The sequence below is a fragment of the Coturnix japonica genome, chromosome 11 (assembly GCF_054131305.1).
Source record: "Coturnix japonica strain WE chromosome 11, WE-NBRP24, whole genome shotgun sequence".
Classification (NCBI taxonomy): Eukaryota; Metazoa; Chordata; class Aves; order Galliformes; family Phasianidae; genus Coturnix; species Coturnix japonica.
The window spans coordinates 1,537,440-1,560,148 of NC_140673.1; the positions used below are offsets into that span (position 1 = coordinate 1,537,440).

General features: G+C 42.7%; 2 protein-coding genes across 16 annotated transcripts in view; one reads left to right on the forward strand and one right to left on the reverse strand.

The window, feature by feature from the left end:
• Positions 1–15,444, reverse strand: IVNS1ABP (influenza virus NS1A binding protein). 7 transcript variants are annotated; one of them, XM_015869855.3, is made up of 16 exons: positions 15,220–15,444; positions 10,999–11,238; positions 9,683–9,805; positions 8,736–8,905; positions 8,578–8,653; positions 7,672–7,845; positions 7,121–7,246; positions 6,934–6,987; positions 5,614–5,721; positions 3,858–3,984; positions 3,112–3,336; positions 2,841–2,962; positions 2,537–2,663; positions 2,320–2,451; positions 1,827–2,000; positions 1–1,421 (listed from the first exon to the last, which is right to left on the reverse strand). In XM_015869855.3, the coding sequence occupies exons 3-16, from the start codon at positions 9,791–9,793 to the stop codon at positions 1,168–1,170; spliced, it is 1,980 nt and encodes a 659-aa protein (XP_015725341.1). In that variant the 5' UTR covers positions 9,794–9,805; positions 10,999–11,238; positions 15,220–15,444; the 3' UTR covers positions 1–1,167. The 7 variants fall into 7 exon arrangements, with proteins under 7 accessions (XP_015725341.1, XP_015725342.1, XP_085366944.1 ...); XM_015869856.3 differs by lacking the exon at positions 15,220–15,444 and adding an exon at positions 11,572–11,823; XM_085510818.1 differs by lacking the exon at positions 10,999–11,238.
• LOC107317318 (uncharacterized) overlaps positions 14,881–22,709 on the forward strand; it is a 22,406-nt gene continuing 14,577 nt past the window's right edge. For 4 of the 9 annotated variants that reach the window (XR_014932527.1, XR_014932525.1, XR_014932524.1 and 1 more), the window contains exons 1-4: positions 14,881–15,591; positions 20,091–20,251; positions 21,634–21,732; positions 22,536–22,643. Coding sequence is in view for 2 of the 9 variants with exons in the window: in XM_085510825.1 (XP_085366951.1) it covers positions 15,019–15,591; positions 18,048–18,062 (588 nt within the window). In the remaining 7 variants the exon portion in view is untranslated. Of the gene's footprint in view, positions 15,592–18,047; positions 18,177–20,081; positions 20,252–21,633; positions 21,733–22,535; positions 22,644–22,709 lie in introns of those variants that run through there. The other 5 variants (XR_014932529.1, XR_014932530.1, XR_014932528.1 and 2 more) reach the window with 5 other exon arrangements.

Sequence of the window (22,709 nt, forward strand, 5' to 3'; positions counted from 1 at the left end):
AAGGATTTCCCAAAAGGTACCTTTAATGTGTTTGTATCAGCAGCAAGCTGTAAGTGCTGGTTTTGGCACCAGGAGTTAGAAGTGCAGCAACTACACATCAGACAAAGTCATCCAAGCCAACACATTATCCATATGAAAAGAGGAAGTGAACTAAAACACAGTACTATGAGCACATAAGAAATCAGGTTATGTGTTCTACCAGAGCTTAAGTTTGTAATATTAGAAAAATAAGACAGTCACTAATCAGGTCAGAAGAATACATTTTCATTGCCAACTCAAATTAGTTGAAAAACCATGAGAAAAACCCCATACTTAAAGTTTGTTTTACAAATGTTAGGTCAACCGTAGTAACAAAACTTCTGTACAGAAATCACCCTCTGCATTTTTTTTCAAAATGTTTGGAGCCAAAATAATTTTCCCATACTGGAAAGTCACAGCTACATCATGTTCAGAAACTCCATTCCCATCAAATCAAAGTTCTGCATGATAAGTTGCAATACTGTAGCAGAGGCAAAAAGCTCAGAAGCTCATGTACGGTGGTAAATCAGTTGTCCCATTCAATCTCTGTCAACTCCAAGGCTGCCTCCTTGCTTCAATAACTGTTTATCTGCCATTTTTATTTCAACAGATAAAACACTCTGCTGAGTATATAAAAAACTGTTACAAAAAGACAATCATAAAAGATAAGGTAGTGGCAGGTATGTCTTTTTAATAAAAAAATAGCCATTATATCTGTTTAAATAAGGCTTGTTACAGATTGTTTCAGTTACTGAAGAAAAACAAGGCCCAATGAGAAAACTATCCCCCACAATCCTTACACTTTCCTGCCCCAAGAACATACTACAAAAAAAGAAAGTTACTTAATGTGCAAAGTGACAAAAACAAATGCTGGAGGAAGCTCCTGAAATGATATGCCCAGTCTAGGTTCTCTTGTAGTATCTTCAAAGTCTTTTAAAAAAACTAAAGTTCTAAAATACACCAGAAACCCCTTCATCTCAACATTCTTTCCAAAACAAATATGTACAGCACATTAATATCCAATATGCAAAAGCTTTGTGTTGCTGCTGGCAACATCTACACCCTCCCAAGCCCTATTCACATGCGCACCTCTACTAAAACACAATTACATCACTAAGCCTGTTAATTTGAAATGGAAATTCAATTCACTTAAAACTTGTAAATTTTTGTGTAGGGGCTCCATTCATTTGATTCTGGGTTGTAGACTTCAACTGTGTTCAGGAATTCATTGCCATCAAATCCCCCAACTGCATAAATAGTGTTTGCCACAGTTGTAATCCCAGCATTGCTTCTTGGAGTGGTCATATTTCCCATCATCTTCCACTCATTTTTAGCAGGGTCATACATCTCCATGCAGCTCACTGCATGAGAGCCATCAAATCCTCCTCCAACAAAGAGTTTTCCTATGCAAAGGAGACAAAAATGGGAGTTTCAAGCATCCTTTACATTTCCGACCACAGCCTCCCTTTTTCAAGGGAGATCACACAAAAATGAAAGAGAGCTTGAAGTTTCCTGTCAGAAACCATTTTGTTCGAAATCTAAAGTCACAACATGGATCAGCTGGGCTCTCCTGATCATTACAGCACATTGCTCTGAAACATTTTCCAGCATCTCATTTCAAACAGACGCAGTCTGGAAGGTGCAAAGTGATACTCTGAAAAGAAGCTGATGCTCCTAAAATAAAGGCTGCTTATTTTTCTGGCTATAGCTTTTAATCAATTGAAGGCATAGCCAGGTTATTCCTATAATGTTTCCTCAAACACAAATTCATGAACTGAATGAGGTTGCTTAATCCCACAGGTGCTTACCATTGTGCACAGCCACTCCAGCTCCCCTCCGAGCCACATTCATAGGTGCCATGAGGGTCCAGGTATTGTTCTCAGGATTGTAGCGCTCCACGCTACTTAGGCAGTTCCATGACTCTGCCCCACCAATGATGTACAGGTGGCCACCCAGCTCACAGACTGCAGACTGATGTCTCCCTGCAAGCAAATGCCACAAGCTACAAGCTCAGCACAGAAGCCCTGCACCAACAGCATACTATAACAACAACAAAATAAAAAAACAACTAAATTTCAGCTGCTTTGAATCTACAGTCTCCTTCCCCTGCTTCCCCAGGGAGGTGGTTGAGTCACCATCCCTGAATGTGTTTAACAACCATTTGATGTGTTGCTCAGGGACAAGATTTAGAGGAGGGTTGTTAGGGTAGTTTGGTTAGGCTGTGGTTGGACTTGATCTTTAAGGTCTTTTCTAACGAGCAATTCTATGATTCTATCATTCTCAGCCACACAACAAACTTACGGATATTGAGGGGAGCACAGCTTGTCCAGGATTTTGTTATGGGATCAAACACATCACAGTTCTTAAGTCCCTTTTGGCCATAAGGATCTGAACCACCAACAATGTACAGTTTTCCATTCAGGGCACATACTCCTATTGATAGAGGAAGTTACAGTAAGTAAACTATTAAATTAATAAAGAAAAAACAAAAGCTGTTGATCAGCTGCAGATCAGTTACCTGCATTGCAGCGATTGGTTCTCAGTTCCGGAACAGGAGTCCAGTCATCTATTTCTGGCTCGTACATTTCCCCACAGCTCAAGTCATCTGAGTGACCATTTGACCCACCCACAACATACAGCTGCCCCTAAATGGAAAACATGAATTCCCGTTTCACTTACAAGCAGGCAACGATTCAACTCATTATCACTCTACTAACCTTGTAAATATAATTATTCAACTTCTGTTACCATTTTATGAAGCTTGCAATATCTGTCCCACCTACATTTACATAATTCCAACATTTCACCTAATCTTCACACACCATTAAAACTGCCATTTGGAACCGAGCTCTGGGTGTTCTCATGGGTGCAATGAAAGTCCAAGTGTCCTTCCATGGATCATAGCATTCCACTGTACGCAAACACTCCTCTCTGTTATAGCCACCTAATAGAAAAGGCAAAACGTTAAATGGTATCAATTCTCCAAAGACCCTTCAGTTTTAGCTTCAGTTGTTTCCTGACTCCCCCACATCAAGCAATTTTTTATTTTTTTTTTTAATTATTATTTAAAATAACTGTTAGTGTTTATTTTACCTGCAGCAATTAGCTTGCCATTAAGCTCAGCTGTGCCCAACCCAGATCGAGCATACTGCATGGGAGACATGGGCTTCTCTATTACATTGTTTGGCTGCAGCTCAAAACTCAGACTCTTCAGCAGGCGTGGCGTGCTCATGGGAGAGCTCTGAGGGCTGTTACGGCCGTGCAGGAAGATCACGCACAGCACACTGTCCAGAACAGCCAGGCACAGGTAGGTGTTGCCTGTAGCAAGGAGAACAGAAAGGAAGACCAGTATAAATGACTGCCATTTATGTTCTTTTAACATATGTTCTCTCCTTCTAAGTAAAAATTCTTTCATACTATTTTTTATGGTTATTAGTTTCAAGTGTTAGCCTAGTTACTGAAAAACACTAGTTTTAGGTAATTAAAACAGTGCTAATAACACATACGACAGCAATTTAAAACAATGGCAGAAGTCTCCTCCAGCGCATAGCAAACCACTCTGTTAATTAGCCAGACTGCCCATCTCCTCAGGACTTTCTGGGTCAAGCTGTATGTGCTACAAGATTTCAGATGTCCTCATAGACATGTAATCAAAATGCAGGCGATCCCAGTTTGGAGCCCGTTATATTAGAAACAGCCCACAAATTTACTGGGCAGTTTACTCAATTCAAATCATCAACAAGAAAGAACACTTTCACAGACGTGAACCCCCTGGAGGATGGGAGGGAGCAGGTTCATTATGCATCTTAGACAATCTCCCCGCTTCCTCTGATACTCACTTGAAGTTTTTTCTGAAGCAATGATTTTCCATTCATGTTTAGAACTCTGCACAGTAGCACTCGGAGAAAGACTTCCAGAGGAGCTGCTACTTATCTGTTTGTGATCATTTTCACGTGGTGGCTTCTTCTGCAAAATCAAAAGGCAGCTACAGAAACCTAGACAGAGACTACCTCCTTCTACCTTTCCCTCTCAGCAAATACAGAACTATTCAAGAGAACACTCCTACTACCACCTAGACAGACCATCATTTATAGCACACCTTAACAGAGTATCTTGCCTACTCAGAAACAGTGGCCAGAACCACCCTACATCTTAGCTGGATACTCATTTCAGCCTTTGCTTGCACCTTTGTATTCTTACTATGCAACCAGAAATAGTTGCTAATTCCTGGACAATATGCATCACTAGCAAAAATTTCAAACCAAAGGAAAAACCCACCTCAGTCTGAGACAAGTGACTTACAAACTAAACACCGCACTCAAAAACTCTGTATCTGGAAGTTAATTGCATAATGCTATTTGGAAGTGAATTAACTATCCTCTTCATTCCCTGGAGACAAATTAATTTCATCTCATTTCTGCTCTGAGGTCAGATTGTCCTTCTTGGTTTTTAATCCCTTGATACTTCCCACTAGCGAGAGATTTCTGCTTCCTTCTTCAATAAATTTATACTGTGATATACCAAGGAAAGCCAAAGATTCCCATTTCAGACTACACTGCACAGCTGGCTTTTTTTCTAAAGTAAACCAAACACAGAAGTTAAAATTCTTGCCTATTCTATTTAGGAATGAAAATTACAACCTCAATACCAAAGTTTACAGTGCCCATGTAGTTCCTTGCAGTCTGATTTCTATAGAAACTGTCATAAGATTTCCAGAGTACACCAGTCATAATAACCTTACAGTATGGTTTAATAGCTGTATTTGGCTCAGCATGGAAAGCAATTTGCTTGTGGATGGCATGTTTCTTATTTCTGAATCTTCATTCAATTAAAACTTTGTTCTCTTTTCCTTAAACTGCCTTAACAGCCACAGAAATTGCAATACCTGTAACTCAAATTTTATTATTGGTTTTCCCAGACTCATTGCCTGTGGATTTTTCACATTCTCTTGGCTGCCCACAGTTTCTGAAAAGCTGAATTCAAGAGTTCTTGTTATAAAAAGATTTTGTAAAAAGAATTTTTCTGAAAAAGCACAAGACCAATTTGTAGACTCAAAGCATCATCTCTCTCTAGATCAGAAATCATTTACTGCTACTTTTAACAATTTCCAAGAATTTTCTGAACAGAAGATAAAGATGCTGGCAGCTCAAGGATTAGAACTTATGTCTGGAATATTTTTCCATGCTGAGATTTTAACAGATACATCTCATTCTCACGAAAAGGAAAACTGCATGTCATGCCAACTTTTTTCAGTGTCTTAGAGATGGTTTCCTAGACCACCCCTACTAAGCTGCAACTGATCTGCTACAGCTTCTCTACCTTTTCTTCTTCCTAACAGCCTAAGACCTATTTTGAAGTGAAACCACCAAACCTAAAGTGCTGTTTTTCTCACTTTGAGTCAGTCTGATGGAAACTGATGAAAACCCAGCAGCAGATTCTAAATATTTGCCTCCAAGCAGTTTTGATCAAGATAGACATTCTTGTCCTGTATTTTGCCATTACAGTTACTTCTTCTGTCACAGTACACAAGACTTCAGGCTGCTGTGAACTGCTCCAGTCTATCTGGGGTTACCTCAGTCTGTCTGCAATTTGTACCTGCACAAACTGAATGTGGTCATCATCACTGCCATACACCTCAGCCTGTCCATCTAGCAGATTTCCATCAAGCAGCTTGTGATCAGCTGAGTAGTACAGAGTTTGAACCTGCAAAAACAACAACAGAATACCCATGTGGCTACAGTTTCTGCTGCTACTTGGCTACAGGCAGATTAACAAAAGGCAGTCGCCAGTATACTTCTTGTCATCTCATCTCAATCTAGCAGAATAACAAAACTAAAAGGAAGCAGAAGTCACGGTGGCAATCTTCAAACATTGGATGAAGTTTCCTTACTTTTTCAGCTTGAAAGAAATCTTCTGTTTCCAAGGACTTCTACTGAGTTTTCCAGTACAGAAACATTATACAAGCGAGAAGTACATTAATTTGCAGATTTAAGGTTTACATAGGTTCACAATCTCATGCAAGTATTTGTTATGCCCACAAACAAGTTTTCTGCTTTGAAAAATACACATATTTATCTTGACCAAAAAAAAGTTAAGAAAAGCCAACAACGGACTCTTAAAAGAAAGGTATGGGGATGAGGGAAGACAATACAAATTTAAGCAGAGGAGAAAACTGCTATCCACATCTAAACATCAGATGCAACTGTTTGAAATGCATCTGAATTTCAATATGATCAAAGTTTAGAAGGAGTTATTCCAAGAGGAAAAGTAAACTGAGAATATGACAGTATCAACATGTACTTTTGCCTAAACAAACGTTTCTCAAGATCAATTGTGCCTGTAGAACAAACTGGGAAAATTTTGATGTTTCATGGATATTTCTAAAGCCAATTTTTTTTTTTTTTTTCCAGCCAATTAGGAATTTAGACTCCCCATTAATTCTTCCATTAACAAGTGCCTGGGCTACATCTTGTATTAGTATTCATGAGCAAAGCCATTTAATAACACAAAACTTTTAAAATAATGTATCCTGTAAAGGAGTAAACACCATTAAATCATCATCATCGTTCTCTGCCCACAGTGGATTTTCTTAGGAGAACTGGGGCAGGACTGCTGCTTCTGTACGTGTCAATACACTTGAGGTTTCTTCTTGATTCTTCAGCCTTGGTATCCTAGTTTTGTTAATAAACCTATGGGGAGATAAATCAATGGGGAGGAACAACCATTAGAAGCTTTTACCTACTTTTTATTTACAAGCAAAACCTGCAAAGGAAAGCATCAAGACCTAAAGCACATTTCAGTACCACCTCCCCAGTTCTAAAGCAAGATACATGCTACTTCTGAGATTACTATACAGCACACAGTGAGCAAAAAAAAGAAAGCAGAAGACCAGACTGAACAGTTCATTCAGCTCACCTGAATACCCCCCCAGTTTCTCAGCTTAGGGGTACCTACAGTAAAATTTAAATTCTTCAGGGTCATAGTTTAAAAAAAGAGGAGAAAAAAAAAAAAAAAGAAAAAGGGATAATCCTTTACAATAATTGTTTAAAAAAAATAAAAAAAATTTTAAAAAGTGTTTAACCCCATTTTCTTAAATACTAACCTCTTCCATCAGATCTTCCAGGCTATCTCCATTTTCCCAGATGCTGCGCTGTACCCAGTTGATTACCTTTGTGTACAATTTGCCATTGCTGGGTAGGCCAACATTGTCTTCAAGCATTACTTCAAGCTTTAAAAAGAAGAGAAAAGCATAACTGGATGATTTGCTCCACATCTTTTACCCTATTTATAGCACACCGTACTTTACATTGTGAGTGTAACTCTGACTGTACTGCGGAGCTACAAGACAGCAGGAGCTCTCAGACTGTGCAGCAGAAACTCTGAAGTACATTTAAGTACAGCTGTGGTTAGTCTTATATGAAAGAAGGATGACAGTATGTGTTCTCTGTAGTTAAGCTGCACAGTAACGTGAATATTAATACAGGCAGAACGATCATGTTTTGTTGGTAAAACTCAACATGCTATGGCCTCCCAATTAGAATTAGGAAAATGAAATAGTAACTCCTCAGATTACTGTTTGGAAAGCTGATTTGAAAATTCCTTCACATTGCCTGGAATCCCACAACAAAACGATGTCTACAAACTTCAGCTCACCTTTAACCGTGGAAGCTTGAGGAATTCTTCCTGTTCTGAAATCTGCAAAAGATGCTCCTGAACGTACCCATCAATCTTGTTCAATAAGCGTAAGTCGCCCATACAGCTTACAAAGTTTCGGTAAGAGATGCAGCTCTGAATATCCATCTTGGAGAGCAAGTAGTCACCACAGACCTTTTCAGAAACAAGACGACATCTTAGTTTATGAGGTTTTGGTATGTATAAATTATCTGCTCCAACATACAGCAACAACTTGCTTCTCACTGCAGAATAGTGACTGTTGCTATACCCCCACACTAGCTACTGTAAATGAAACGTTACCTTCCATTAAAGCATGCATTTATTAAAAAAAACACACACACACACAAAAGTTACTGACATAATATACCAATCCCACCTTTTTCTACTATTCAAAAATTTTCTACCTATTCAAAATTGCATATCTGCAATTAAGTGAAGATGCAAAACCCAATTCCCTTATCAAAATCCCCATCTGTAGCAAGAGTGAGCATTTCTAAAGCCAAGCACTAGCAAACTTAACATTCAGCAGCACCTGCACTATTCCCTTTTTGCATACCAGAGCCACAGATTTGCAGGTCTAATTATGTGCCCCATAACAACTAAGCACTTCACTGCTTCCCACAGACCTGAAGGTAGCCAGCTACAACTCATACACCATTTTACTTATACATGTACACAAATAAAAACAGCTTCAGAGAGCCCTTCAGCACAAAGATAACACCCATGAAAGCAATACATGCTGATGTCACCCAAGCCAATAGAAACAGAAGCTCACATCCCAAACTCTTTCTCCACAGTCCATTTTTTATCCCATTACCACCAAAAAGCCCAGCACTGTCTGCCTGAGAAAGCATAAGGGCCAGGTGGAAGAGCTGGGAACTGTACCTTCTTTACTCTTTCCATCTTCAGCTTCTTTGCTGCAGAATAAACATCTTTCACCAGTTCTTTATCGGCTTTCAACCTATTGAAAGAAATACAACTTCACTACTTTAGTTTTTCAAAATCAAAGCCTGTCCTCTCTAAATTCTCAGAACAATACTTACTGAGCAGTATAGGCATAATTCAACAGAACTTCAACAGCATCTGGATTGAGATCATCAAATTTAACATGAGAAATTCCATGAGAATCACTATCACTATTGAAGATTTCGAACAGGTAGGGACTGCAGCAAGCCAGCACAGCTCTGTGCGCAAGCATCTCATGCCCACATACCTTTATTTAAAAGATAAATAAGAACCATAAGAATTTTTAATACATTTATTATATAACAGCACAAAGACTTACCCAAGTGAACGGCAAAGTTCAATTATTTTTTGTTTTATTTTATAAGCAATAGATTTCAGTTTACATCACCTGAGAAAAACACATTTGTGTGGCACATTGCTTCTCTCAAAGTAGTACCTGAACTTTACATTTTTAACATGGATTTTTGAGGTAAAAGTATTGTTGTGGCTTAACCCTCCAGACCACTCAGCACCACACAGCAGTTCACTCACCATTCCCCACCAGTGGGATGAGGAGAGAATCAGAAAAGAAAGGACGAACCCATGAGTTAAGATATAAGCTACTTACCAAGAGAGAAGAGATATATAACAGTAATAGAATATATACACTTACAAAAGAAGTGATGCACAAGCAATTGCTCATCAACTGCAGTCCTCACTCTCCCATCCACCTCCCCCTCATTTGTACAGTTTTTCACACAATGCCACGTGGTACAAAATGTCCCCCTGGCCAGCTTAGGGCAGCTGTCCTGATTCCATCTCCTTCACCAGCAGCGCAGGACAAGCAGAAAAATCCTTGGCTCTGCACAGCCCTGCTCAGCAACAGCTCAGTTACCAGTGTGTTATCAGCACTGTTTTTCTCCAAAACGCGTAACACTGCATCATACCAGACACCACATCCCAGGACAAACGTATGGCTTTACATGCCATAAAGAATAAAGAAACACAACTAACTCAAACACCATCCTGAAAAGAAAATAGTTACCTGGAGTCGGACATCACAGAACTGACCGCTTTTACGTAAGGCATTTAGTTTGGCAACAGATGACTCGATGAAATTTTCATCTTCAAACATCAAATATCCATTAGGAATCATTTTGGTGTTGGTCTGGATGAAAATGGAATGTGCGTCATTTACAGATGAAACATTTTGCTTCATTATAGAAAGACAGACTGTTTTTGAACATTGCACATTGGCGGTAAAACAGACACTACCTCAAAACACAAGTAAACTGTAAGATATCTATTGCAGGGGGTGCTGACAACAGTTCTCCGGACTGACCAGATCAGTGATTTTTCAGAGATAAGCCACAACTTTTTAAAATAAGACTAACAAATAACCAAAACGTAGTCCATGTCACTGCAGCAGGTAACAGCTCCAAAACTAGATGCTGTGCTAGAACTGTGGGCCAGAAAAACAGATTTATGGCCTTCTATAAAGACCAAATCTGAAATCTTCATTACCACCGCCTGCTTCACATTTGCACAGATCTGAAGAGCAGCTACAATGAAAACTAAGAAGTGGGAATTTAAATTAACGAGGGAAGCATAACAGCTATAGAAAAAAGTAAATCTCGATTTTTGTTTAAATTATGAGAGCAACAACTTAAGTATTTCAGAGTAGCTGAAAATTATGGAAGAACATCAGCATCAATAAAGCTGCCATAAATGTAAGTCACTGCAGAGCCAAAATAACTTCCCCAGAGCATCTCAGCCATATACAAAGATGCCACTGCAAACAAAGTGAGTCAAAACTGGAAAAACATAACCTCAGAAAACTGACTTTTGAATTTGAAAGCTGCTTCATTACCATTTAATTATTTATTTTTAAAGTCAAGTACTTCAGGAAAAGTCCACTTTGCAAATAGGAAGCTAATTAAGAATACCAAAGCATATACCTGAGATGGCATACTGGATTTGTCTCTCTTGAATCTGCAGATCTGACATGCAAAAGTAGGATTTCCTCAACAGTTTTAGAAGAAAGAGTATATGGGATGCTGCTAACTTTATCAGCAATAATCTGCATTTCCATCTGAAGTTTAAGAGAAGTCACCTCTGACAAACTTTTAGTACTAAAAATAGCAAAGCTCACACAAGTAATTGCAGCTTGAATCTACTTGTTTTCACCTCACTTGTTCAACTCTAAGCTGACAGCAGACCCAGAAGTGTTTCAATTTGCGTACATTTTCAACAGTGCTTTCTTGAACATAAACAAAATAAAAACGACAGCAAGTTTTTAGGGTCACAGAACTTCAGGAGAACTCTGAGTGATCACAAACACAGCTTACAGTATTAACTTACCTAGCAAATATGACAGTAAATTTGTAACTGGGAAATCTTACAGTATTTCAGTGGTATGCCTGTGGTTAAACAGAGTACTTCGATATCTTCTAAGAGGCAAGATGCTTATTTAAATGCAAAAGCAAACTTGTCTTTGCAGCTGCAAAATGGATTCCAAAACTATCAGGCTTGAAGATGATGTAATCAAGTCCTTGCAAGCTATAGACATGAATTTCTTCCGTGATAATCGTGCATCGTAATCTGCAATAAAGGAGAAGTTATCACCTAAGGACAAATTACAACTTATCTGTGTACTCCAGGTCAAACTTCGGGTCACCCAAAGCAGAATTTCCGTGGCCTCACTAAACCCAGATTTCAAAGGCAAGACAACCTGAAAGAATCCACACCCACAGTGCATCCACCAGCCTAACAGGAGGTGAGCAGTATCCTTTTGTGAACCCATAGAGACAAGCCTAACTTCCAGTGCTTTCTGTACCTACACATTACTGCTTGCTTACAGAAGTAGACAACCCCTATGCAACAGAACAAGAACTATTACATTTAAAAAAAAGAGCCACTCCATATGCCTCCTACCTTTTGCTTTTCCTGTAACTCATCTACTTGTATCCTTCTTCTAAATGCCTAAAATGGGCTGAAGATGGACTACAGACATGTCTGAAATGATGGGGAATGTCTCCAGTCCTAAATACTTCCAAATAAAACATGGAAAAGGTCAGAGACGGATGCTTTTTCTGACAACCGCTTGGCTAACAAGTCTCTTCACTGCCCGAACAGAACTAGCAGATCTCCCCGGCTCTGCATCCTGGGGCAGAGTGCTAGGACTGCATGTGGCTGCATGTGGATGAGCCATTTATGCAGGGCTTTTTGGGGAGGAGAGAAGGAGAGGAGGAGGAGCAACAGCGGAGAGGGAGCAGACAACAAACACCCACTCTGGAACTTTCCATGACCTTGATGCTGCCTCAGGAAAAGATCAATCTTTTCAACCACTTGAGTTCCAAAACCATCTTTGCAGCAACAGATTAAATGTTGTGTTTGGAATCATGTTCCTAAAAATAGGCACAGCTCTTTTCATCTCAGCAGTAATGTGAAGTCCCCCACACTGCTGGCAGCACACTGCAGAGCAGCTGCCACTGCCAGTTCCCAGGGGGCAGCCAGGAGCTGCACTCCACTCAACCTCTGCACAACTGAGCAGCGGCTCAAGCAGCCAGCCCCAGTGCAGTAGGGTCAACGGCAGCCCTACAGACAGCCTGCTTCAGCAGGGAGGCAGAATTTATGGAAGTTCTATCTAGCCACTGGAAAAGGCAGGAGCACACAAAGGAGAGCTGCTCTGGTGCAGCAGTGGTACAACATGCTGAAAAAGCGCCCTGGTATGGGGCTGGGGGCTGCGGCCCTCTGCCTGCACAGCAGCATGCTTTGCAAGGGTAAACATCTCCACAAGCTCTATTTACCAAATATTACTCAACTCCAAGTGTTTGGAAGTCACCACTTCCTCCTTCTTGGCAAAACAGGTACAACTCAGTTCCTAAAGCAAACAAGATGTTTTATTTCCTAAAAACAAAACCAAAAGCCTGGTGTACATACTTCCCCTTGAGATTCACCTTCTTTGTAACCTACTATTGCTAAAAAAAAATGCAGATATGACACAAGCATTACAATGAATTAGTTTAAAAAGCTAAAAGGAGCTCTTAGAAACTGTGCTTGGTGCAGACTTCCAGCCTCACACAACAGTTAGAGCAGAGATCCCTGACCTCCCAGCTCCAGACACTGTGTGGCCACAGGAGTCCAGCAGGACACCAGCCCGAAGGGTGCTATCCAGCTGTGCCCAGCCCCAAACCTTCACAGCTGCCAGGACTCTCAGAGGAACTCAACTGCTCACCAATCTGAGGTCTCCAGTCACCAAAGCAAAAGACACACATTGCTGCCACGTCCAGACAATTGTTCCCCTGCTCCACACTCATTGGAATTGCTGTTAATTACCTGTACCAAGTCTTCGGGAAGATTGCAAGCTGCAACTACACGAATAACTTCAGTGTTATACAATGGCTGCACTACTCCTGTTCCATGCAGCACTGTCTCAAGCCTGCATGGGCCCAAAGACAGGCTGATCTCAGGACAGCCCTCTGCAAGCAGCCCTGCAGCTCCAGACCCCAACATCAGTAACAAGGAATCCCGACACCCCACCTACTTCAGTACTACAGAACTTCAAGACTGTAGTGTGTGAACCATGGCTAACATGATTATTCACCGTAAACTATGCACACATGAAGCCTGACACCTCTGCAATGATTACTTCTCAAGCTCCACCAGAAAAAACCACAAAAATTAAAATATTTTAAAGCTACAGAATCAGCATTCCAGAATGGAACTTTTATTTCAGAAAAGGCCCACTCTTCAGTAAACATCTCTTGCATTTACTTTTAAACCAAAGCAAAGAGGAGCAATGCAAACTCTGGGTTGCTTCCCGCTGTAGTTCCAGCACCACAGCACAGCCTGGCACCCACAAACCTGCACCTCACTCGGCAGAGCTTCCTTGCATCCCAATATTTGCTTCCCAGACACTTCACCCGTGCACAGACTGAGGCTTTTGTGTCTGGGGTTGCATCTTATATAGGACTCACAGTTCATAGATAAATTCTCCATGATAAATACACTGCACTAAACTGACTTCAAGATGTGAAGTTTTCCCCTTTTAAACTCATCTTTATTAAAGCAAATTCCATTTATTAAAGCAGGTTGCATAGGAAAGTGTCTGGGAAGGCCTTGAATGTCTCCAAAGAAGGAGACTCCACCAGGGCAGCCTGTTCCCGTGCACTGACACCCTCACAGGAAATTAGTTCTTTTTATCCTTCACTGACCATGCTATCCTCTTACATGTATCCTGCAATGCAACTATACTGAAATATGATTAGTTCAGATAGCTATAACAGCAAACAGAAGTCAAAATTAACACACTTTACATTGTTAACTGCCTTGAAAATGTAGGATCATCTCATCCAAGCTATGTTTATTTGTTGTTTTGTTTTTAAACAGCACACCACCATTCATGTCTGAGTCTGCTTGGGTAAAATATTACACGCTACTACTTTAGAAATTCAAGTTCTTTACATCAGAAATGTAATACAAGTTAATGCTAGTTGATGTTGCATCATTTTTCCTTCGCATGTTCACTTTCTGGTTGTTTTCCATTACAGATTTGTCTTGTTGGTAACTACAAGCTGTAAATGGATAAACATTTCGCTGTAAGTCCACCTAAGCAGTGACTCCCACCACGGCCCACCAATGGAGAAAGGCACACGGCAACACTGGCGGCAGTTACAAACTTTAAGAGAAGATATTATGGACATTCTCCAAGGCAGGTACATGTGCTTTATGTGTAGTACAAGAAAATTCAATCCTTGGACAGCCCTTACCAGTGAGCAGGCCTAAGGAGCTCTATATACATAACTGTGTTTGAAAGACTTCGAAGCAGCAGTTCCTGCTGCAGTGCCCTGCTGCTCCCACGGCCGCGTAGCGCCGCACTTTGCACTGCACGCTGCTCCCCCGCAGCAGTACGTCGTGCCGTACGTCGTGCCGGTGCTGCACTTCCCCTTCCCCTTTCCCACCACGCTAACGTCAACAACCAGTTTAAGCTACGCCTATCTCCCTACTTCGTGCCTCGCCCGCAGTCTCTTGAAACCCGAACTCTTTGTTCCCCTTCACCCCTCCCTTCACGCGGATTTCTTTCTGCCCCCGGCTCGCACTTCCCCACAGTTCTTCAATCGCTCACGCACAACCAGAAATCTTTTCCATCCGTCCGGAAAAGATCCGGAAACACGCGTTCGGCCGCGGGCAGCCGGGCGGCCCGACCTGCTCCGGCCACCTCTCCCCGCGGCCGGCACGTGTCCCGCGCCCTCCGGCGGCTCTCTCCTTCCCGCAAGTTACGGCCGCCGGCCGCGCTGCCCCAAGAGAAGGGAAGAGCAAGTCGTCGGGCGACGCGCCCCGCTTCAACTCGGCGCGACCCTCAACTTCGGAACGCGAAAAATGCGCGGAGAACGGCCCCCAGAGAGAGAGCAGCGAGCAGGAACGGCCCCCAGAGAGCAGCGAGCAAGCGGCGGGACCGCGTTCTCTCGGCGACGGGAGGGGAGGCCTCGCCGCCGCCGGGCCGCGCTCCCGGACTCCGCCTGCGCCTGGCCACGGGCGCTACCCGCCTGGGCCCCGCCACTCGCAGCCCGCAGCCCCTACCATCTGTCTTTCAGCGCGAGCGACGCAGCTCATAGTGGGAGCCTCCAGACTGCGGGGGAAGACGACGCGGAGAAGCAACCTCAGTCCGAAGGGAACAGGGTACGAGGAGAGAGCGGGGCTGAGCGGCGGCAGGCAGACAGCCGACGCGACTGCCACAGGGGAAGGCCTCGGCGCGGGCGCGGCTCAGCCCCGGTGCCCTCCGCCTGCGGCGCGCGGGCGAGAGGCGGAGCTCCGCTGCGAAACGAGGCCGAGCAGCGCGGGGTAGGCGGAGCAGCTGCCGGCCGGGAGGAGTGCGGGAAGCGTCCCACCCGGAAGCCTCCCCCGGAACTGGGCTGTAGTCCGTGGGGGCCCGTGGTCCTTACTGTTCTTTGGGTAAGGAACTGGCTAGAGGGCGGTGCCTAACGGGTAGTGCTTAATGGAGTTAAGTCCAGCTGGCGACCTGTTACAAGTGGTGTCCCTCAGGGGTCGGTACTGGGACCCATCTTGATTAATATCTTTACTGATAACCTAGATGAGGGGATTGAGTGTACCCTCGGTTGGGAGGTGATGTCGATCTGCCTGAGGGTAGGGAGGCCCTTCAGTGCGATCTAGATAAGCTGTATCGGTGGGCTGAGGTGAATGGGATGAGGTTCAACAAGGCCAAGTGCCAGGTCCTGCACTTTGGCACAATAACCCCATGCAGCGCTACAGGCTTGGGGATGACTGTGAAGAGGAGTGTGACCTGGGGGTGTTGGTTGATGCTCACCTGGACATGAGCCGACAGTGTGCCCAGGTGGTGAAGACGGCCAGTGGCATCCTGGCCTACATTAGAAATAGTGTTACCAGTAGGAGCAGAGAGGTAATCATACCCCTGTACGCAACACTGGTGAAGCAGCACCTCGAGTATTGTGTTCAGTGTTGGACCCCTCACTACACAAAAGACATTGAGGCCCTGGAGCATGTCCAGAGAAGGGCAGCAAAACTGGTCTGGAGCATAGGTCTTATGAGGAGTGACTGAAGGAGATGGGATTGTTTAGTCTGGAGAACAGGGGGCTCAGGAGAGACCTCATTGCACTCTAACTTCATAAAGGTTGGTTGTTATAAGGAGGGGTTTGGCTTCTTCTCCCAGGCAATGAACAGGACCCAATGAAATGGCCACAGGTTGTACCAGAGGAGATTTAGATTAGACATAAGAAAAAACTTTTTTTCTCGGAGCGTGGTCAGACACTGGAACGGCTGCCCAGGGAAGTGGTGGAGTCGCCATCCCTGGCAGTGTTCAAGAGGCATCTGGATGAGGAGCTACAAGATCTGATTTAATGGCTTGTGGTAGCAGTGGTAATGGGAGGATGGTTGGACTAGATGATCTTGTAGGTCTCTTTCAACCTTGTGATTCTATGATTCTGTGAAGGGCTGCTCTCTTTGGCAGCAGGTCCCACCCTAGCCCTCTGCTGGCTTTGGCTTCTAGTTGTTATGGTGGAGATATATGCCCCCATTCCTCATGACAAATCCAGGTTTTCCTAGAAAAAGTAGTTTTAAAACATCACTACTGATAAATGAGAGTTGTTTGAAGCCTTGTCTGTTTATTGTGTTTGCATGTGAGATGGCATGATGGGTTTCTGATTCATGGCTGGATCCCTGAGTGCTCCTGCAGTATCATTGTAACTAAAACATGCAGTTGGATCTGGGCTAAGGTTCTTTGCTTGTTCCCTGATTAAAAGCGTCATGGTCATCTGGAAGTCAGGTGCATGTCCCCTATGCAACTTTCTCTTGTCCTTTCTCATGGTTCCAAGGCTGTTTGTGTTGGTCAGAATCTAGGAAATCTAGGGGATTGTTAGATGCAGCACCAGTGTCTTAGCTGTCAAATGTGTAAGACCTATATGATAGTGCTCCTTTCTCTAGCATTCTTCAGGAGTCTCATTATTTTAAAGCAGGGAAGTTGGATAGCCATGGGGTCACAAGAGTAAAGCACTTCCTTTTGCTGAAAGTAATTGTCTAATGTGAAGTGAGCAGTGGCATTAAACCACCCATATGTTCCTCATGTATGTGAATCCCACTGCTCTCTGGAGATGAATGTGGTAATGCAGTACTCGTGCTGTGTCTGGGCCCTCTCTTAAGAGCCTTCCATTGCCTGTAGCAAACATGAATGTTTTGGCTTCTCATATATATCCCTGATGTATTTCCACTCCCTGCTTCTTTCAGTTCTTAAATTACCAACCACAACTCAGTGCCTTCCTTCCCGCTCTTTGCTTTCTTTTTCAATGAAGCATCTTATTAAGAATGTGCTAATCAAAGTCACTTGTGGTAAAGCTGGGAGAGAGAGGGAGGTGAAGACCAGACATAAGTTCTATGATCAAATAAAGTTGTCTTGGGGATGTTCCTTAGAATCTCGGTATTAGTACAAATGCTGTTACAATATTCTCAAGAAAGAGTTTGTCTTTGTAATAACCATTAATTTTCATTATCAACTATTGCTAGTGATGTCAGAAAGCAAGTATGGCATCTTCTTTACAGCACAGGGTTGACAAATGGCTATCTCCCCTTGGTTTCACAGAGATCATTGTGACAAGGGATACATTTGGGCTTTTGCAAACTGTGGCTAAACTCTGAGCTCAGGCAGTGTCTTCTTGAGTCCAATTAAATTTTGGTCACCAAAACTCACTGCCCAAAAGATTGCTATCTAATTAACATGAATTTAGTTTACCTCATTAAAACACTACTGTTGCAGCTAAGATGTGGCTATGTGTCCTGTGAAGACTTTTGTAAATGCAGATAAGTTTATTTCAGTGTGTTTCCTTCTGCATGTAACCTGTGCTAAATGTTAAACATAATTCTCATTCTTCCTCCAAAAGAGAGCAGTGGAGTGAGAAACAAGCTCTCCTCATCAGTCACTTTTCACAGAATCACAGAATCACAGAATTACCCGGGTTGGAAGGGACCTCAAGGATCATGTAGTTCCAACCCCCCTGCCCAGCAGGGCCACCAAACATACACATTTACTAGATCAGGTTGCCCAGGGCCCTGTCCAACCTGGTCTTGAACACCTCCAAGGACGGGGCATCCACAACCTCACTGGGCAGCCTGTTCCAGGACCTAACCACCCTTCTAGTAAAGAACTTTCCCCTAACATCCAACCTAAATCTTCCCTCCCTCAACTTAAAACCATTTCCCCTAGTCCTGCTATTATCAGCCCTTTCGAAGAGTTTACTCCCCTCCTGGGAGTAAGTTCCCTTCAGGTACGGAAAGGCTGCAATGAGGTCACCCCGCAACCTTCTCTTCTCCAGGCTGAACAAACCCAACTCCCTCAGCCTGTCCTCATAGGGGAGGTGTTCCAGCCCCCTGATCATCTTTGTGGCCCTCCTCTGGACCCTTTCCAAAATCTCCATATCTCTTTTGTACTGAGGGCTCCACACCTGGACACAGTACTCCAGATGGGGCCTCACAAGAGCAGAGTAGAGAGGGACGATCACCTCCGTATCCCTGCTGACCACCCCTCTCCTGATGGAGCCCAGGATCCCATTTGCTTTCCGGGCTGCCAGAGCGCACTGCTGGCTCATGTTAAGTTTCTCATCTATCAGGACCCCTAGGTCTTTTTCAGCCGAGCTGCTCTCAAGGACAACTCCTCCCAGCCTGTACAGGTGCCTGGGGTTCTTCCGGCCCAAGTGCAAAACCTTGCACTTTGCCGTGTTGAACCTCATTAGGTTCACCCGAGCCCAGCTTTCCAGCCTGTCAAGGTCCCTCTGAATGGCATCTGTTCCCTCCACCGTATCGACTGCACCACTCAGCTTGGTGTCATCAGCAAACTTGCTGAGGGTGCACTCCATTCCCTCATCGATGTCATTAATGAAGATGTTAAAGAGCACCGGTCCCAAGACAGACCCTTGAGGGACGCCGCTCGTTACCGGCCTCCACCTGGACATAGAGCCATTGACCACCACCCTCTGTCTGCGGCCTTTCAACCAATTGCTTATCCATCTAGTTGTCCACCCATCAAATCCACTTCCCTCCAATCTGGAGATGAGGATGTGATGGGGGACCATGTCAAAGGCCTTGCTCAGGTCCAGGTAAATGACATCGGTCGCCTTCCCTTCATCCACCAACGCCGTCACTCCATCATAGAAGGCCACAAGATTAGTTAAGCATGACCTTCCCCTGGTGAAGCCATGCTGGCTGTCTCGGATCACATGCTTGTTCTTTATGTGATCAAGCATGTTGTCCAGGAGGATCTGTTCCATAATCTTCCCAGGCACAGAGGTGAGACTCACCGGCCTGTAGTTACCCGGGTCGTCCCTGCTCCCCTTCTTGTAAATGGGAGTGACGTGACCCTTCCTCCAATCATCCGGGACCTCACCTGACAGCCACGACTTCTCAAATATGATGGAGAGCGGCTCAGCAACCACCTCAGCCAGCTCCTTCAAGACCCTGGGATGCACGCCATCTGGCCCCATAGACTTATACTCATTCAGTCTAAGGAGGCACTCTCGGACTTGCTCTACCCTTACAGTGGGGAGGGATTTACCTCCTTGGTCCCCACATAGAGGTATGGGGGTGCAAGACTTAGGGACGTGAAAAAGACTAGAATCCTGGCCACCAGTGAAGACCGAGGTGAAGAACTCATTCGGCACCTCAGCTTTCTCTTCATCTGTTGAAGCCATTTCTCCTTTTAAATTTACCAGAGTAGGTACGCCCATTTTGGCCTGTCTCTTCTGGCCAATGTACCTGTAGAAGGTTTTATTATTGTTTTTCACATCCCTCGCCAAGTTCAGTTCTGCCTGCGCCTTGGCTTTCCTGATCCCACATCTGCAAGTCCGGACGGCATCCCTGTATTCTTCCCGGGTGACACAGCCTTGTTTCCAGAGCTTGTACACCCCTTTCTTCACCCTCAGTTCTCTTAGCAGGTCCTTGCTGAGCCATGCCGGTTTTCTACCTCTCCTGCCCACTTTCTTAATCAGGGGAATGGAGACCTCTTGTGCTGCCAGGAGGGCATCCTTGAACAGTAGCCAGCTCTCCTCAACTTTTGTTCAAGAAGATAAAATCCTTATTTAAGAAAGACAAGGTATTACTTTTCTGGTTTTCTAAATTGTTTGTTCTTTCATATAAAACTAATCAGTGGTAGAATTAACATTGCACATGCAAAAACATCTGCTTCAGCTTTATCTAGGATCCCAAGTAGCTTAGCCAAAAGTGTATCTAGAAATCATCAGCAGTTTTATGTGAATATCATAATTATTTAAATGACCAATCCAAGGTGGCAGCTGCCCCATTCTTCTTTGTTACTGAACACATTAAAAACTGGTTAATACACATTAAAAACTGGTAGTTAAAACTTGACTGCTGGCAAGTACTGAAATGCATGAGATCACTCTATCTAGATGAGGTGTCTGAGAAAATTTAGATACAGTGTGAGAGAACAGTGTTAGTAGCTGTGTCCATAAATTTTACAAGCCAGTTTTTTATGAAGTCTCTGTTCATTCTTCTTAAGTGATGTAAACAACTTTCCTTCCAAATTTCGTGAGACACCACAGTGACCTTCTTTGAGATCAGGTAGTATTGTGTTGGATGGAAAACCAGACCCCTACCAACACAATAAATTATATCTCATCTAATCTCCATGAAATAAACAGAAGTCGTTTTAATTAATTAAATTGGATTAGATCCATAGGAAGCATACACAGGATTCTGTCAGAGCCACTAGTTAAAGTCTTCTTTAAAAAAATACATTTTTCTAACTACCTGTCCTTGAAGGATCTAATCTCAAGAGTACAGCCTTTAGGATGAAGTATCGTGGGAGTTCCAGTCTGAAAATGTACCTCAAACAGAGAAAGTAACTACAATTTTTGAAAAATTGTAGCTCTTGCAACTCTTTCAAGATGATCTGCACCATGTGACTGCCAGCACATGCGTTCAGTACATAGAGATACTGCTTTAATTTATGTTACCAGTTACCTTTATTTGCTTGTGACAGGTTTAACAGTGTTTAAACAGCATGTAACACCAATATGAAAGAATAGATGTGTGGATGTAAACTGTGTAATAGAGTGCACAAAGCAGTATCTGCCGTTCTGCTGCTCTCTGGGGAAACAAATCAAAACTGGATATGTGAATCTGATTCCCCACCAATGGTGATGGGACATATAAAGAGGAGTCTTGCTTTAAGTCTGGTTCTTTGAACTATGTGTGTTCAGAAAACTGGCCAGGAACTATCCTTCAAAAAATCTCTGGTTTATGGCTTTCCTGTAGAACCTGGAATTTTGTTATTGGTTAAAATGAAATGAACTTTTACCTACTTTCATGTTGTATTAAATTACGGCAGCTAGGTGGTGAAATTTGCAAATATATATATAGTAATACTTGTCCATTATAAAAATGATGACTTGTTCCATATATCTGCATTGTATATCTTTCTTGGCTACATAAAGAAAATATTTTCTTTGGCAGAAACATCCTGTTCAGAGTGGTGCACTAGAAGGCTGTAAAACTGTTTTCTTCTAAGTTCTTTGTCTTCATGACCTTGCCAGCTTCTGGCTGTGAAGGCAAGTAAGATCTTTGTACTATTTATTCTTAATGTTGCTTTTACAAAATGTTTGTTGACTCTACTGCAATGTGGTAGCTACCAGTTAAGTTTTCCCTTTTCCCCTTCCTTTTCCTTTTCCCCTTCCTTTTCCTTTTTATCCCTTTTCAGAAACTGATTTATACTAGTCCAAAGATCATATTTTAGTGTTGGGGGTTTTTTTTGTTTGTTTTCCAAGCAAAGCCCTTTTTTTAGTGTTTCTGCATACTTGCCCTTAATTTTGTGATGCTGGCTTCTAAAAATAATATTGATAACATTTATTTAAAATCTGAACACTGCATGTATAATCTCTTCAGAAGCAGAATGCTGGCATTACTTCTGATTCATTATTTAACTCTGCTAATGTGCTTTAGCCACAATAATGATATGAGATTCTTAATTTCAAAATAGCAGAAGAAATACACAGAATGTCCTTTACGTCCCATGAAAGGAAAGCTGTTCCCTTTGTAGATCATCCTGAGAGAAGGCAGAAGGTTAATTAGAGAGACTCCTTTCAGGCTATTTTTTCACAGGTGGACAGAAACAAACAAAAGATGAGTGATGTTGTTTCTTGGTCAATAAAAATGAATTAATCTTAAAAACTCATATAATTTGTTCCCTGCGTGGGATACAAAAAATACTTAATTGTGTCCTTGCTCTGTATTATGCTGCAGCTTGACAGTGTCTGAATAAATAGCCCTCTCATGCATGTACTTATATCCTCTTTGATTCATCCATGTCATTTATGGTTTTTTGTTTAACATTTGTCAGATGTTTCTTTTACAGGTAGGATTTGGTTCCAAAAACATTGATGAATACTACGCTTGGCCTGCACTTGATCTCGGATTTTGATAGAGCTCAGTAATGCTTTGGTGGAAATGAACTATCTGAACCAAAGGTAGAGTTTATTTGTAGGAGTATGTCTTATTTGTTTAATGAGTCATGATACTTTGCTATTCTGTAA